Source organism: Orbicella franksi, chromosome 7, assembly GCF_964199315.1.
Source record: "Orbicella franksi chromosome 7, jaOrbFran1.1, whole genome shotgun sequence".
NCBI classification, from domain to species: domain Eukaryota; kingdom Metazoa; phylum Cnidaria; class Anthozoa; order Scleractinia; family Merulinidae; genus Orbicella; species Orbicella franksi.
The window spans coordinates 24,944,124-24,958,968 of NC_138151.1; the positions used below are offsets into that span (position 1 = coordinate 24,944,124).

Genomic DNA, 14,845 nt, shown 5'->3' on the forward strand with positions numbered 1-14,845 from the left:
GACAAGTGGCGTAACGAAAAGCTTCACAGCTTCGAGGGAGAGACGGAACAATTACAGTGGCGATCAAAATGTTATCAGGTACTACCTGCACTGCAGAACAAGAAATACTTACTATTTGCTTCCTACCTTATTTTGAATTATGAATAAACCTATTTGTCCTAGATAACGGTACAGAGATAGAAAGAAACGATTTGCTGTCAGAACTTAAAGTGATGAAGAAACTCAGGCCTCATCGTCATGTCATCAAACTGCTGGGATGTGTCACTGAATCTGGTAGATCATAGTTAATAGAGGGAAATGGTTGGGAAGGCCAGTAAACATCAAACATCTTTGGTTAGTTTTGTGAGCACATGTAACCACCCTTCGTATTTTGCCAGGTTTTGTGCAGGGTCAACCTCCAAATAGCAAACAAAAACATACAACAAAGAACTTTGCCAAGTTTCCTAACCATTTCCCTCGATTAACTATGGGTAACTGAAACCGCAAAGATTTTTCATTATTAAAAACAGTCTAATGCACTTACAGTGTACATGGAAAAGCTGCTTGGAATTCGAAGGTGCTGTAGATAAAAAATGGTCTGTGTATTGAAATTCAAACTAAGCTGGCTAAGTGTGTTTTGGGGAAGTCTTATTAATATTTATTTTTATTCGCGTCAACCTTTTGATCCCAGAGTTGATATATCAGTCCTTCTACACCATTTTTGACCTTTCATGTCGGATTACTAGATTTGAGTTGATACCTAATATTTGCCTGAAAAGTGATGCATTAATATTCTTCATTTTAAATTAAAGTAGATGAAATAATTACGAATCGTTGTGGGCTCAACATTGTTTTTCTATTAGGTTTTGTGTGCATCAATATTATCGAAGGAGTCGAAAATGATATAAATCCGGTTTTTTTTTTTTTTTTTTTTTTTTTAATAATTATTCATTTCAACCATGAATGAAATTAGCCGTAGTGTATTGACAATTTGGCATTTTTGGCGTCGTATATCCCCTGCTTGTCATTATTGAATATATCTCGTATGGTGATCTCCTTGGTTACTTAAGGAAGAGCCGTGGATTGAATGACACGTATTTCAAAGACCCGGACGTCAAGCCACAAACAAGTCTGACGTCACAGCAGTTAATTAAGTAATGATCCGCGCAAGAACTAGGCAAAAACCAGCGGGTGTACTGCACAATCTACCGTTGGAGTCAAAGGCGATAATTAAAAGAAATGATTAACAATCCGCCTTGTCGATTGGCTATTTGCGAATAGCGCGCGAAATTTGAATTTGTAAGCATGTTTTCAGAACAAAACACGCTATTTTCGAAATAAAAAACAGTTGCCGTGTCTTTATGACGATCAAAACTACTAGCTTGTCAAGTTTCAGATGCATAATAAATGGGGAAGTATTATTTCTGATCACTTCAGCTGTCAGCTAGGGCGCGTAGGGTAACAAGACACTCTTGGCTTAGTCATATGCCTGGTTCTCGTTTATTCACACGTCAAAATTCGCTCGAAACTTACCTTCAGTACAGTGTGCCGCCGATGGCATTTCGCAAAAAAAAATCAAGAAATATTTCTTTACGCACACGGTTCTTATTTAGAAACAAACTCTGGCATACGATACACGCAAAGTTAACTCTTTTCAAAACTGGATAGACAAGAACGAGAAAGGCTAGAACAACAGTTCGTCTCCGAACAACTCTTCAGCAAATGTGGTCATCACATCCAGTGCATTGTACCCATCGTCGGTTTCAAGTTCCAAAGTTCCGCTGGAAATCGATTCAAAAGTTTTCTGCAGGAAAAGTAGTTCTTCTGCGCTAAACTCGTATCCATGCGCTACGAGGATTTCCAAATTTTCACAACAGCAAAGACATGCGACCGTAAGAATGGTAAACTTTGCGTTTCCGGAGATGTCCACATGTCTCAGCTGGCTCACATATTGCTTGACTTGAAAAATACAGCTTTGGTCTAAACTAGAACAGTTAGAGATATTCAGACTTTCCAAATTCCTCGCCTCCTGTACTATCTGTTGAAAATGAGCATTTGTTATCATAGTCGAAGACATATTTAGGCGCTCCAATGTTGCGAACATCTTCAGTGGGATGAAACGATACAATCTTCCTGTCCCTGAAATATCTGATTCTTGCCACTCCACTTCTCTTAGAACTGAGAACTTTCCAAAAATCATTTTCCACCACTCGTAACACACTCCTGCCACGCTAACTTGATCCTTATCCTCCAGAAAGCTAAACACATGAATCCAAAGTACCGAGCAAACATCCATGCTGAACTTGATATTGAACTAAATCGGCGTGATACCTTTGGGGGTGTGCTCACAATACACAAAAAGCGCATTCACAAGTCACGGACTGCAATCATTTCAGCGCTGTTTCATTTGGTGTGAATTGTTTTGGAATAAGTTTACAATTTACATTTTTCCCAAGATCTCTTGGACTCATAAAATCATGATACGTCATTTACTGACGAAATTTACTTCATCTTCAATCTGGTCCTCGCCGGTCTCTCCAAAAAGAAAGTGGACTTCACAAACTGTTTTTCTTTCGGACTTTATGTTCAATCATGTCTGTTTTTCTCTTTTAGAACATAAGCCAAGGACCCTTGTTTTGAAGTTCCTTTTGTTTTCGAGACAATGGGAAGTTGTTATTCGGTCATTGTTCAGAATAATTTGCCACCTTTTTACGTCAGATGTGAGAAAATTTTTATTCAAATGTGCCACTCTCTTCCTCTTCTTGATACTGAAAACACGCGCCAAAGCACGCGCAGCCGAAGCGAAGATTTGAGGTTCACGTACCAAGATTTCTGCTTTAGAGATGGAAAGGAAGTAAGTGCGACCTCTTGAATGATCTTTTTTCAGGTGAACCTGTTTATAAAATTTGTTGGGTGAAGATTGCGTATATTCATCATGCTTTCTTATCCACTTACCTAGGAACCTGAAAAGACCTGCCGGCGGAGATGAAGGGGAATGCTCTCAGGGAAGCAGTGGCGAGTGGAAACACAAAAAGGCAACTTCTGTAAGCATAGTGTATTACTACTTCGAACGTCTGCACTCTTTCTATGATAATAGTAATAGAAATTGAAGTGACAACCTTTTATGTTATATTCATGGTAAGCGTTAGTATGCACTAACCGGATACCGACTGTTCACCACTGTAGACAATCTAGGATGTGTAATGAGCAAAGCCACAATTTTACTAATATCTTTTGTGTTCTTTTAAATCTTAGGTGAGTAGCTTGAGGAAAGTATATGGCAAAATAACAAATTTTCCGAAAAAAGAGGCGGCGTTTCAAAGATGGTGTAATGGAGAATCTTTTGGGGAGATCGCCCAAAAATTCCAAGTGGCAGAAGCCACAGCTGAAATATACACAATTGACATGATTGCTTACGGACGAGGAGACAGTGCCATGTGCGATCGACTCCTAAAGGAAATGGAAATATCTGAAGTGGAATTTGCCCGTGTGGCGGAACGTCTAGCAAGTCCCGGAGTAACCCTTCGACAGATCTTCGATGAAACCGATCTGCGATATAATCAGATACGTGCAGTGATTGTTGCACTTTTGCACGAGTTTCGTTTCTAGAAATTTTGAAAACATGACGCAATCTTGTTCAAGTCAGGGGAACCTAAGGGTGCACAGCCTAGCAAATTTTCCACGCGCACAACTCGCTTAATCGCGCGCGTGAGCAAATAACGGCACGATTTCTTACAAAATGGCGTTATCACCTGCCGCCTTGATTACTCGTGAACTAAGGAATTCCAACATTCTTCCTATAGATCGCAAAACTTAACAAAATGTTGAGGGTTTCCCTAAAATTTATTTGAATTACTTTTTAGATGCAAGCTTAGTTTCAGACTCGATCATGAGCCATTCTCGTGAGCATATATAAACAAAAGCCTCCACTTGGCGCGAAAATATGCTTGGATATTTGCCCGAGACGCGAACATTTTTCCGAGAGCGTAGTTCGAGTAAAACTGTGAGCTTTGCGTAACAGATAATGCCCGCGGACAAATATCCGAGAATATCTCCGAACCAAATGCAGATTATCGTTTATTAATTTTATTCTCGATGTTATGATTGTGCGATATATACGGAAAAAAGTTACGAAGACACTGCTTCCCCGAGAGCAAAAATGACGTGAACCTCGTGTAGTAAATATGAAATTTTCTTCCATTTGCAACTTAAATGTTCATGTTATTGTTGTCACAATAGTGTAGTTCTTGACGAGTATATTTTTAGAGTTTGATTTTACAACAAAAATCAACGATTAATTAAGGTCGATAGGTCGTGATTTTTTATCGTTAGTTCTATTGCAAAATGTAGTTATCTTACGATTATTCCTGTACAAATAACAAGTAGTTATCGATAAAAAAAAACAATGAAATTTAACTTCAAATAAGAACCATTTTATCAAACAATCGATATGACAAGTTTATTTTTAAAACCAAAGAAAAATAAAAGTTAAGTTGGATACAATACACGCCCTCCACTCTTTTGCCTTGTTATATAACTCTTAAGAAATCATTTCCAACGGGATTTGCATATTTTCAGTAAAATACTTTAGATATTGAAGCTATGGTTAACGAGCACTGCCAAGTTGCATTCATCATGGCGTCCATCCACAACGCCAGGGAAAGGATATTTCCCGTCTGACAACATGCAATTATAGCTCCTTTGTTGATGTGGCAATGTGAGTCAATAATAATAGCAGACTGTTCAGAGTTCACAATAATAAGAAATGCACGCTCATGCGAAACAATTACATTAAACGATCTTGACAAATTCTGGGCTTCTCGAATCAACAAATTTGCCAGCTGATTTACTGGGTTGATACCAAAGATGTCAACCTGCGGTCCCAGTCTTTGCACTCCACATTCTTCCCCAGCCATGGAAACTGCATCATCCACAGTCACATTTATTCCCTCATGGTCAAACAGGTCATCATGAATTTGGTTTCCTCTGATCATTGCTTCTCTCAGTGATGTTTTCCAAGACTCGGGAAGAAGGTTGCCGGAGGGCCATGCCAAATTGTTCTCAAAACACAGCTTGCCCATATACAGAGCAATGAACACACAAGCATTGCTCCCAGTCCTTCCCTGGATGTCTGATTGGGACTCACTGAAACTCCATTCCGTGACCCCAGTCAAATTTGAAGAGGTGGACGCTCTGATCCATGGTTGAGGGGCCACTCTAGCTTGAACAGGTTGGTCTGAAACAGCTGTAGGGACTGCAACAGCTCGATCTGAAATAGTTGGATTTGGTGTTGAATGTGGTACAGTTGGGTCTGGAATAGCAGGCTGAGAAACAGGATCAGGCCAGAAATCAGGGAGGGAATCTGTAGCTCTTGGCATTCCACTGACTCCAGCACCTTTAATAAAAACAGACAAACAAGCAAATTATATATACATGCACACTGAATGCATATACCAGAACAGTGTAGAGTACTCATTTACATCATTTATTAAATAGATCCCTTCAGGTGGTAGGAATATGGAACATTATAATCCATCAAAGATGTTTGCTCGTGCACGATTGGTCTAAACATGTCATGTGACCGAATATTCCCCAGCTAAAACTGGAGAATATCTGAGAATATTCCCAATTTTCAAAACTGTGTGCCTTGCGAAAAACATCTGAAGAATAGTAAACACAATAGCCTCCATTTGGGGCAAAAATATGCTCGGATATTTGTCCTTGGACATAATCTGTTCCTTGAAGCTCACAGTTTTCCTGGAGGTACTCTCAGAAAACTGTTCGCTTCTCGGAACAGGTAATGTCTGTGGACAAATATCCTAGCATATTTTTGTGCCAAATGGAGGCTATTGTTTATATAGAGCCCGAGGTTGAAATGTTATCCAAAACATGACACTAAATCACAAGATAAAATAGTAATTGCCAAATTTAAAACACATATCCTTTGGAAAGTGATTTTTCTCATGGGATAGCAACGTCCACCAATTAAGCTGGGTCCACCACAACAGTATGCCCTCCAAACCATCTTTTCGTCTAAACTGCCACATCTTCACATACACCTAAGTCTAATTTACTTGGTTTGGCCATGGGAGACATGGGGCTGGTCATTCGCCTTGAGGGAGCTACATGTATTAAACTACAGTAGTCAATAAAGTCATATGAATATTATAGGCAGGCAAACAAGCTGAAGGCAGCTGGTTTATCTTCCTTTCACAACAGAGTGGGATCCTTGTGATAAAGGTTGTTCATGCAAAAGTACCTTGCTGTTGAGATCTCAGTTGATGAGCTTCCTCCATCATATCATCCGCAAACTGCTTCTGTTTACGGTGGTAGCTGCTCCACCAGCTTTTAATTTGAGCCTCTTTCAGCTCAGGAACACCTGCATCCTTCATAGCTTTGATAACATCTGCTGGATTGGCCCTTATCTGAGATGACCTTTGGCGCTCATAGAACTGAATCATTATTTCTTTTTGTTCATTAGTGAATGTGGTTTTCTTTGCACCACCTTTTTTCAGGGCAAATCCAGGTGCAGGCCTTAGGTCATCATTGACTGAAGCTTCATTTCGAGGTATAAGGACTAGTTCCTCAGGGGTAGCTATAGAGAGCTGAATGAACTGTACAGAGTATGAATCACTTTGAGAATTTGTATTCACATCCACTGTTTGGTCTGATTGTTGCCACATGTCTTCCGTCACAGTAGCACCTGTGGCTCCAGCTATTGGCACGCTTCGCATTGAAAGAGTCTGGACTTGTGCCTTAGTTTTGCTCAGAGTTTTTCCTTGACCAGCCAAAGATTGTGCCACAATACCACCAGCATTTGGTCCATTACAAGGAAACTTGAAACTTCCAAAAAGTGAGATGTCTTTAAGAGTTCCAATCTTGCCTGGAGCCTTTGATCGATCAATCAGCAGTTTTTTGCATCTCACATTCTTCATGGTCTAAAGCAAAAAGACAAGTTTCTTCTGTTAGCTACCCCTTTGTCCATACTGTTCTCTGTACATCTGTTATGACTACATTTGTTATTGGAAATATTATAGTTTGGCATGCAAGGTTTTATCTCTTGTTGCCTTGACTTCTACCACGTTAATTGTTTGTTAAACAGGTTTATTACAAAGAAAATATTGATAGTAGTGTCTATCATGGCCAAGTGGTTAACTGGAAAAAAAGAGTAATGGGAACCTTAATTTACAAACTTAGCTTGAATACACAAACTTAAAAAAAACACTCCTCTAGCTTTGAACTTTTGAGCACTGTAAGAAAAAGTGGTGAGACTTATTCAAGGCTATATGTACCCCCAAATTATGATTCAGTTAGAATTTAATTTCTAAATACCTCCAAGAGATTTGCTAGTTGCTCTCCTGAATCCAAGTCATTGCCCACACGAACCCAACGTACTATTTTATGTGAAACATGGGCAAAGTGGGTGTCAAGTACTGTCTTTCCTTCCCCAGCTTCAAAGTTATTGTACTCTAATAATTTGATGTTGAACGACAAATTCACCTCTGCCAAATACAACAACACAGCTGTGTTGTGGTAGTGGGGTCCATTGTCTGCAAAAAAGGCAGCAGTTGACAGCAGTGTATTATAATTGCATTTTATCAAATATAAATATTAAACTTAAGAGTTTTTGGTCTGATATGGATAATCATTTCCAGTATTTACATTTACACCTGATCAGATTTCATCACAATGGCTCCTGAAATAGTACACCAGAAACATTGAAATGCTAGTCCATCAGTTTACATGCAATGTGGGTGGCATGGTGGCCTTATGGTTAGTACACTAGGAGGTCTGTGTTCAAGTTCAGGTTGGACTTATTGTGTCAATTTTCACAGTGCCTCTCTCCAGCCAGCTGTATTAAATGGGTACAGGGATCAGCATTGGGGGGGGGGGGGGGGGAAATTTCCATAATTGGTTCATGCTACACGTACTGGAGATCAGCAATGGCCTGATGGGCCACTAGGCTGGACTGCAGACTTAACCTAACTTACAGAGTGATGTAGAAATAATATTATTTATTTTTATCATAAGGCCCTTCAGCTGAGAACCAAGCTTGTCTTACAAATTTTGAAAGTTATAATATTATTAGAATGAAATGTCCAAATCCATGGAAAGAAAATACCAACCAGAAAACAGATAGACATGAAAGTTTGGATAAACTTTCTCCATCCAGGCGAAACCAACATCAAGGGCACTTTGAGTAAACCAGGCATCTTGCTTGGTATCTTCACTCCAGACGTCAAGAACTTCAATTTGCTTTTCTCCAGGACCAACTTGTGCAATGACATAGAAGCCATGGAGTGAAACACCACGCTTTCCATACCAGTCTCGCTGGACTTCCCTGGCATGCATACCAAGCTCGAGTTTCATTTTATAATCTACAATAACCACTGTTTCTCCTGGCTGAAGATTCTTCAAAACATACCTATAACAAAGATATTGAGATCTAAAATATACTCATTACTACTACTGTAAGGGATAAAATGGAAAACATAAGGGACTGATTTAAGGGAGACACAAATAAACAAACAAGTACTGCAAAACTAATGGAGGGAGTGAGTTGTTATCAATGGATAGGTCTGATAAAAAAAAATCTTAAAATGCTGGAAAAGTTAAAATGAAATTATGCTGACTTCCCTGATAGATGTTCCATTTTCTAACAATTTCTACATTACATATATTTATTGGTCATAGTAATTACAATACAAACTCAACCTAACTAAGACAAAAATACAAGATTCACAACAGACACTTAACTAACCTGTAATAATCACCCTGGTGCTTTGTTCTAAGAATGTGGGCAATGTAATCCCAAAAGGTCTTCAAAAACTCATCCAGGTTATCTTTATAGCCTTGCTGCTTATTCGCTGGGGCTGTAGCAATCGCAGCAGACATTCTTGTGTGGATGTCATAAACAGTTGTAAACTCGGTACATTCTTCATCATGGTCACTGCTACATGACTGAAATGCATGATTCATGCACAACTCTAGACAACTTGAATGTCTCTGTACCTAACAAAACACAGATAACGGCAAATGTAAAAGAGTGGCAATTTGTTTAGAGGATCTCTGTCCACATATTGCAAAATACAAAGTATACAATCCAATATTTTAAGGGATCAAGTTTCTTCAATGTCGTCCGAGTCTCAGTCAATGGCTGCTGAACAGCAAATGAAAAATTTTTGTAGCACATACACGTGATGTAAAACCATGGTCATAACAACAAGTAGCTATAAGTCAAATGCTTAAATATACAGCTACATGTACTAGTATGCTAATGTGTTTTCATACCCTGTTGTCACCCAAAGATTACATTGTGTGTCAGAACTAAAAATTTTGAGGTAGTTATTTTCTTTGCCATACTCTATGCATGTTTAATAAAATTATGGAAGTAATTGGTCACAATCACCAATCTTAAGCAGATTTTTTCAGAAACAAACAATATGGATCAAGTAGACATTTGGTGTTTTCTATTAGAAATGCACAGATCTGATTGATTCTTTCATTGTTGTATAGTCACTGACAGAATACAATCATGCCCATGTTCCTCTAAAAAATTGGTTTCTGGCTTTTAATTGAAAAAAAAAAAATTTTTTTTCTTCACCCTCAATTATTGAGGGTTTTGAACTGTTATACCTCAGTGTGTCTGCTAAATCTATATTATTTGCCCCGATTATCTAACAGCAAAAGTCAGCTTGGCTATGCCTGCTCACTTTTAGCACATAGAAAACTCAGGCACATGGATTATTGTTTTAAAAATAGAATAAGGGAATAAAAAGTACCTGGTGAGAGAATTTAGTCTTGAGATAACGCTGCAGAAGTGCGATCCTCTTTGTGATACCGCCAAGGTCCTCATGTGGGCAGTCAGAAGCTATGTTCTGCACAAGTTCTCTTAACTTGGTAAAATTTGAGAAGCCAAAGTCCTCACAAAGATTGCAGAGGCCGGCCAGCAGGGTGTTGCTGCGGTAATTCTTTGGCATATGGGCATAAATGTAGCTTCTCTTTAACCCATTAGGAAATTCCAATAGATATTGCTTTACTAACTGCTTTATGGAATCTTGCCAGTATCGTACAGGGCATTCCTCTCCTCCAACTACCACACTTCTGCAAGATGATGGCCTTGACACGTCATCTCTCAAGAGGAAATCAGCCAACTGATCGAGTACTTCTCGGGAGACGCACTGGCGAGAAAATTTCAAAGATGCTGGGGGTACTCCTCCTCTGCCAAACAAGATGCTGTGAACTCTTGCGGCGGTAATTGTACTCTTGGAGCACTGAAAAAGTTTAGTCAAGAATACTTGGGGATAATCCCAGGCAACAATAGACAAGAGCCTTCTTCTCTCAGCAGAATAACAGACAACTCTTCCCATGCTACGCGCTGCTTCTGTTCGAGATATAAAACAATCAGGGGTGCTACCTTGAAATGCTATTGAGCTGTTTGCCAATGTCTCTGAAATGTTGATAGCCTGGTTTAGCTTTCTGCCTTGCTTTCTTATTTGGCTATTGGCTTCTTTATTCTTACACTCTCGGTATTCCTTCACAATGGAATGTAGTACCTTATCCTGCACAGCTGAATCATCTTTGTTGCCTGGTAGACAAAAGGTTGTGGACCATTTTTTAGACAGAAGGAGATCCTGAACTAGGCTGGGCAAGGCCAGACTATCCCCATGTACATAGATATTGAACAAATCAACGATTTTCTCAATGATTTCAGTCCGCAATTCACTCTGTTTCCTGCACTCATATGACTGGTATGGTCTGTTTGGAAACTCTCCAACCTGAATGCCTTGGCTGGTGGTAGACACCAATGAGGTGCTTGGATCTGTTTGTGTCTGACTATCACAAATGGGAACAGTTGCTGTCAAAACCATGCTTTCTAGGATCTGGTTGTTCTCATTTATATTTTCAACTGTTTTCTGAAATATAGCAAAGAAAAAAGCAAGGGGTTAGAAAAAAGGTGGTTAAGTAACAATCTTAAGCATTTCTGCACTATAATTCAAGTGGAACTAGTCCTACATACCACCCAGAACATTGCAATTACTTGTGAATGAATAGCCAGCGGATAAAGAGTATTGACAAGCCAGGAATGAAGAAATTGCTCTGCTTGCCTAAAGTACGCGTACATTGTAAGCCCATAAAGGAATGTAGAAGTTTAGCTTACCTGAAGCTGGTCGCATTTTTTTTCCAGTTGAAAGCGTTCTCTGCAAGAAATACAAATCCTTCTTTTCCGGTTGTTGTGTCGACCATCACTATTTACTCCACACAAACGTATTTCTTTCTCTGTCGCTATTCTGAGATTTCCAGAGTCGTCAGCATGTCCCCAAGCAGCATGTTGCGGACAGCAACAAGAGGGTTTTGGAGGCATATTCCGACGCGTTAAATAACGCTTACAACGTTTTGAACTCGATAAAGCTCACAAATAGCCAAAATACACTACTTTCGTAAAGACTGCCAACGGACACTACTAGCAAAGAAGCGAAATCACAGACTGATAGATCACCGAAACTCACACATCCAAGATGGCGGCCATGAACAATCGCTCATGAGCAACGATTAGTACCAGTTCCCCATATGCCACAACGGTGAAAATCGGCGAAAACAGGCAAGAGGAATCTGGGAACGAAATTATCGAAAAAAATACCAAAAAAAATTATTTCTTGGTCAATTTTTCACGTTTTTTCAGTTCTCGGCCAATCAGCGAGCTCCATTTTAATGAGTTAATAATTTAATATTCAGCACCTTTTCACATTCCATGCATTTGCTTTGCCTAGTTCTTACGTGGAACATTACTTAAGTTTTCCTGGCAAGTAGCTGACGGGATGCGTTATTTGTCTTCAAGAAATGTAAGTTATTTTGAAATTGAAAGTAGCAGTGGCACTGTCACTGTTTGTAGGGTCGAATGTAGAAGTGTTTATTTTTGTTAAGGAGGAATACAGGAGAACCCAGGGAGATGTATTTAATTGTATGAAGTTAGAATGGGGCGGCGGAAAGGACAAGCTTGGTCCTTTGCAACTGGGCTACCTAAAACAATGAAGGAGTTTTAGGACGTCTAGTGTTTGTTTATGCAATAATGACAAATAAAATTATTTTCTTTGTTAGATCATTCACCGCGAGCTTTCCGCTCGAAACGTCTTGGTTGGGGAACAGGAGATTTGCAAAGTAACCGACTTTGGAATGGCCAGACACGTGAACCAGGAAAACATCTACGAAACGAAAACAAAGGTTCCTGCTACACGCAGTCTTTGCGCATATGAATTTCTGAAAAGCTTTGCGTCTTCAACTCTTATTTCTGTATTTACAAGTGTTTTTTTTTTCTATTTTTTATGACTTTGAAGAGCCGACTCCCAGTTGAATGGACTGCTTACGAGGCACTCTTACTTGGACGATACACTACAAAAAGTGATGTGTAAGTAAAAACGGAAAAACAATGGACTCAGTGTAAAAATATGGATTGCAACTCAGTAGTTTTATTTTCAGTTAGAAATTACAGAACTAGACGAATAGGGAATGGCAGTCTTATGCTTTAAATGTCTAACAATTCTTATGTGTTTTTGTATTTATAAGACAGGTTGAGTTTTGGAATTGTACTTTACGAGATCTTTACCATAGGTATGTTTTAGTGTTGTATTGTGGCACAGGTTTTCTGATAAACAGATTCTTATGTTTATTTCTATTTTAAATTGCATTCGACCTCGGTGACTCAATAATGTTTTGAAGTATGCGAGAATCATAGTGCATAAGGAATCACATAGTAGCCTGATGCTAACTCGATGTTTTATGTCTCTATCCAGGTGGCACGCCCTATCCACGAATGGAGCCCCGAAAAATGGCAAATATGCTAAATCGTGGCTACAGGATGCCGAGACCAAGCCATGTGGATGAAGACCTGTAAGAAGTTGTGACATTCTTATCTTTATATTTAACCGTGATACACTTGTATTTACCAAATAATTGAAGAGCTTTCATCAAAGCTTTGATTGCTGATGGGTTAATTTTATTCTGAACTTTGCATGTCTGTTTTTGTTATTTATCATAATCACCATATACGAGATCTCAAGACCGGCTCTCTTGATCATGCAAGACTGTTGAAGAGAAGATCCTGATGATCGCCCAACGTTTGAGAATCTTCGAGACAATTTAAAGGAATTGGAAAATCAGCACCAGGTAAAATACCAGCAGCTTATTTAGCAAAAAAATTTTAAAATTCCGTATTCTAAAGGAAATAACTACTCGTGAATGTAGGTAATTAAATTGAGAAATTTTTATCATTCTGAGTTTAATTATAGTCTAAGATATTATTATTGTCTCAGAGGGTGATTATATGAACAAATCAGCTTGGCTAGGGCAGGGTGGGGGGCTTTTGGGAGAACGGGGGAAATTTTGTGGCAAGTAAATGATGAAATTTCAACCTGCGCTGAGATATATGCCAAATTACTTCATGGGTGAATATCGTAATGAGAAAGACTCAAACATCACTTGTCGTTGACTCAAATTTACTTTCGAAATTCCATTCCGACTACATTGACTTTTTAGCCTTTCTAAAAAAGAGATTTTGGGTTGCGAATCCAGCCCAATTCTCAACCAAGCCTCCCTCTTCGGACTGAAATTTCAGAACCTGAAGACTTGATGTGTTCAGTATACAACAAAACAATCTCAGTATAAGGACATTTTCGATAAAATGTTGCTAACGTAGAATATGTTTCAACGATAGTTAAGCAGTTGATAAATTAAAGAGGTATGTAGATCGATCTGTCTGTTTGTACATTCCACCGTCCGTCCGTATCTTGACCATCCATATCATTCATCTGTCTGTCTTTCTGTCTAGCTGTCTGTCTGTCTTTCTGTCTGGCTGTCTGGCTGTCTGTTTGGGGGTCTGTCTGTCGGTCCGTCTATCGCAATTTCTGACAACTGTATTAATGGGAACGCGCGCATTACGAGAAAGTTTGAATTTTATTGTACATATTTCCAAAATAAACGTACAAAAAATGGCGAAATAGCCGCAACAACACTTTCCCCTCGGTGGTTGTGCTACTCTTACTTAAAAAAAAAATATTGTCTCACTTGACTATTATTATTTTTTTTTAACAGAGGCTAATCAACATGCAAGAATACGACAAGAAACTCTACGAAAATGTGGAAGATCTGATGGTTTAAAGTTGCGCTGGTGTGCGCCGTCATTATGTTCTGTGGCAAAGTTAAATTTGGTTCGAATGTAGTCGAAACTAGCAATCTGTGAATGAAGAAAGACTCTTAAGTGTTGACACTTTTGAATTCTAACCCGTCTTCCGCGTATAAGAAGCCAAATGGTTATCATTATTATTAGTGTTATTCAATAATAGTGGTATTCATGTCACGCCTGCAATATGAGTGAAATGCAACGTGTTTCTAGTCACATTACAATTAAACAACAAAACAGAACAAGAAAACAAAAGAAAACAACAACAAACAAAAACATATTTGGACAAGCTAATCGAAAATTGAAACACCCCGAAATTTTGCCAGCCTCCTGACGAACAACTAGCCTTGCCAGGTCCGTTAAAGAAGGGGTGTACTTCCCGCGGAGTTGTCCGTTGGTCTTACGTGTCCCTTTTATCACGTTTCAGAGCTCCTTGACCATTGAAGATTATTTTTCTTGAACATTTACATCCATTCATCCGTAAAACATAAACATTTTCAAAATTTTTGTTTTTAATTATGTAGAAACAAAATTTTGACAACTTGATAAAGCTGAAGTGTAGTTAAGCAGAGTGAGTTACTAATAAAGTGATCAAAATTGAATATCTGGAACATGTGTCGAACAGTTTGTTTTTAAAAATAAACAACAATGTCAAATATAAATATAAATATAAACAATTTAAATGTTAGC

General features: G+C 38.7%; 2 protein-coding genes and 1 pseudogene across 3 annotated transcripts in view; 2 read left to right on the forward strand and 1 right to left on the reverse strand.

Annotated features, from left to right (window-relative positions):
- LOC145492238 (uncharacterized) overlaps positions 1-14,845 on the forward strand; it is a 213,475-nt gene that overhangs the window by 78,290 nt on the left and 120,340 nt on the right.
- On the forward strand, positions 972-14,431 carry LOC145492546 (tyrosine-protein kinase-like; annotated as a pseudogene). The gene is made up of 8 exons (XR_014050017.1): positions 972-1,129; positions 11,770-11,822; positions 12,079-12,201; positions 12,315-12,385; positions 12,548-12,588; positions 12,771-12,867; positions 13,038-13,143; positions 14,068-14,431. The product of XR_014050017.1 is annotated as a tyrosine-protein kinase-like (transcript).
- LOC145492260 (uncharacterized) lies at positions 4,363-11,761 on the reverse strand. The gene is made up of 7 exons (XM_081471639.1): positions 11,141-11,761; positions 9,762-10,895; positions 8,741-8,991; positions 8,106-8,404; positions 7,312-7,529; positions 6,239-6,917; positions 4,363-5,374 (listed from the first exon to the last, which is right to left on the reverse strand). The coding sequence occupies exons 1-7, from the start codon at positions 11,342-11,344 to the stop codon at positions 4,554-4,556; spliced, it is 3,606 nt and encodes a 1,201-aa protein (XP_081327765.1). The 5' UTR covers positions 11,345-11,761; the 3' UTR covers positions 4,363-4,553.

Excerpts from the sequence above, each read along its gene's own strand:
- LOC145492260 (XM_081471639.1), bottom strand. The coding sequence starts at position 11,344 with ATGCCTCCAAAACCCTCTTGTTGCTGTCCGCAACATGCTGCTTGGGGA. Across the intron at positions 10,896-11,140 it reads AAAAATGCGACCAGCTTCAG|AAAACAGTTGAAAATATAAA; the intron begins GTAAGCTAAACT and ends GCTATATTTCAG. Across the intron at positions 5,375-6,238 it reads ACTGAGATCTCAACAGCAAG|GTGCTGGAGTCAGTGGAATG; the intron begins GTACTTTTGCAT and ends TTTTTATTAAAG.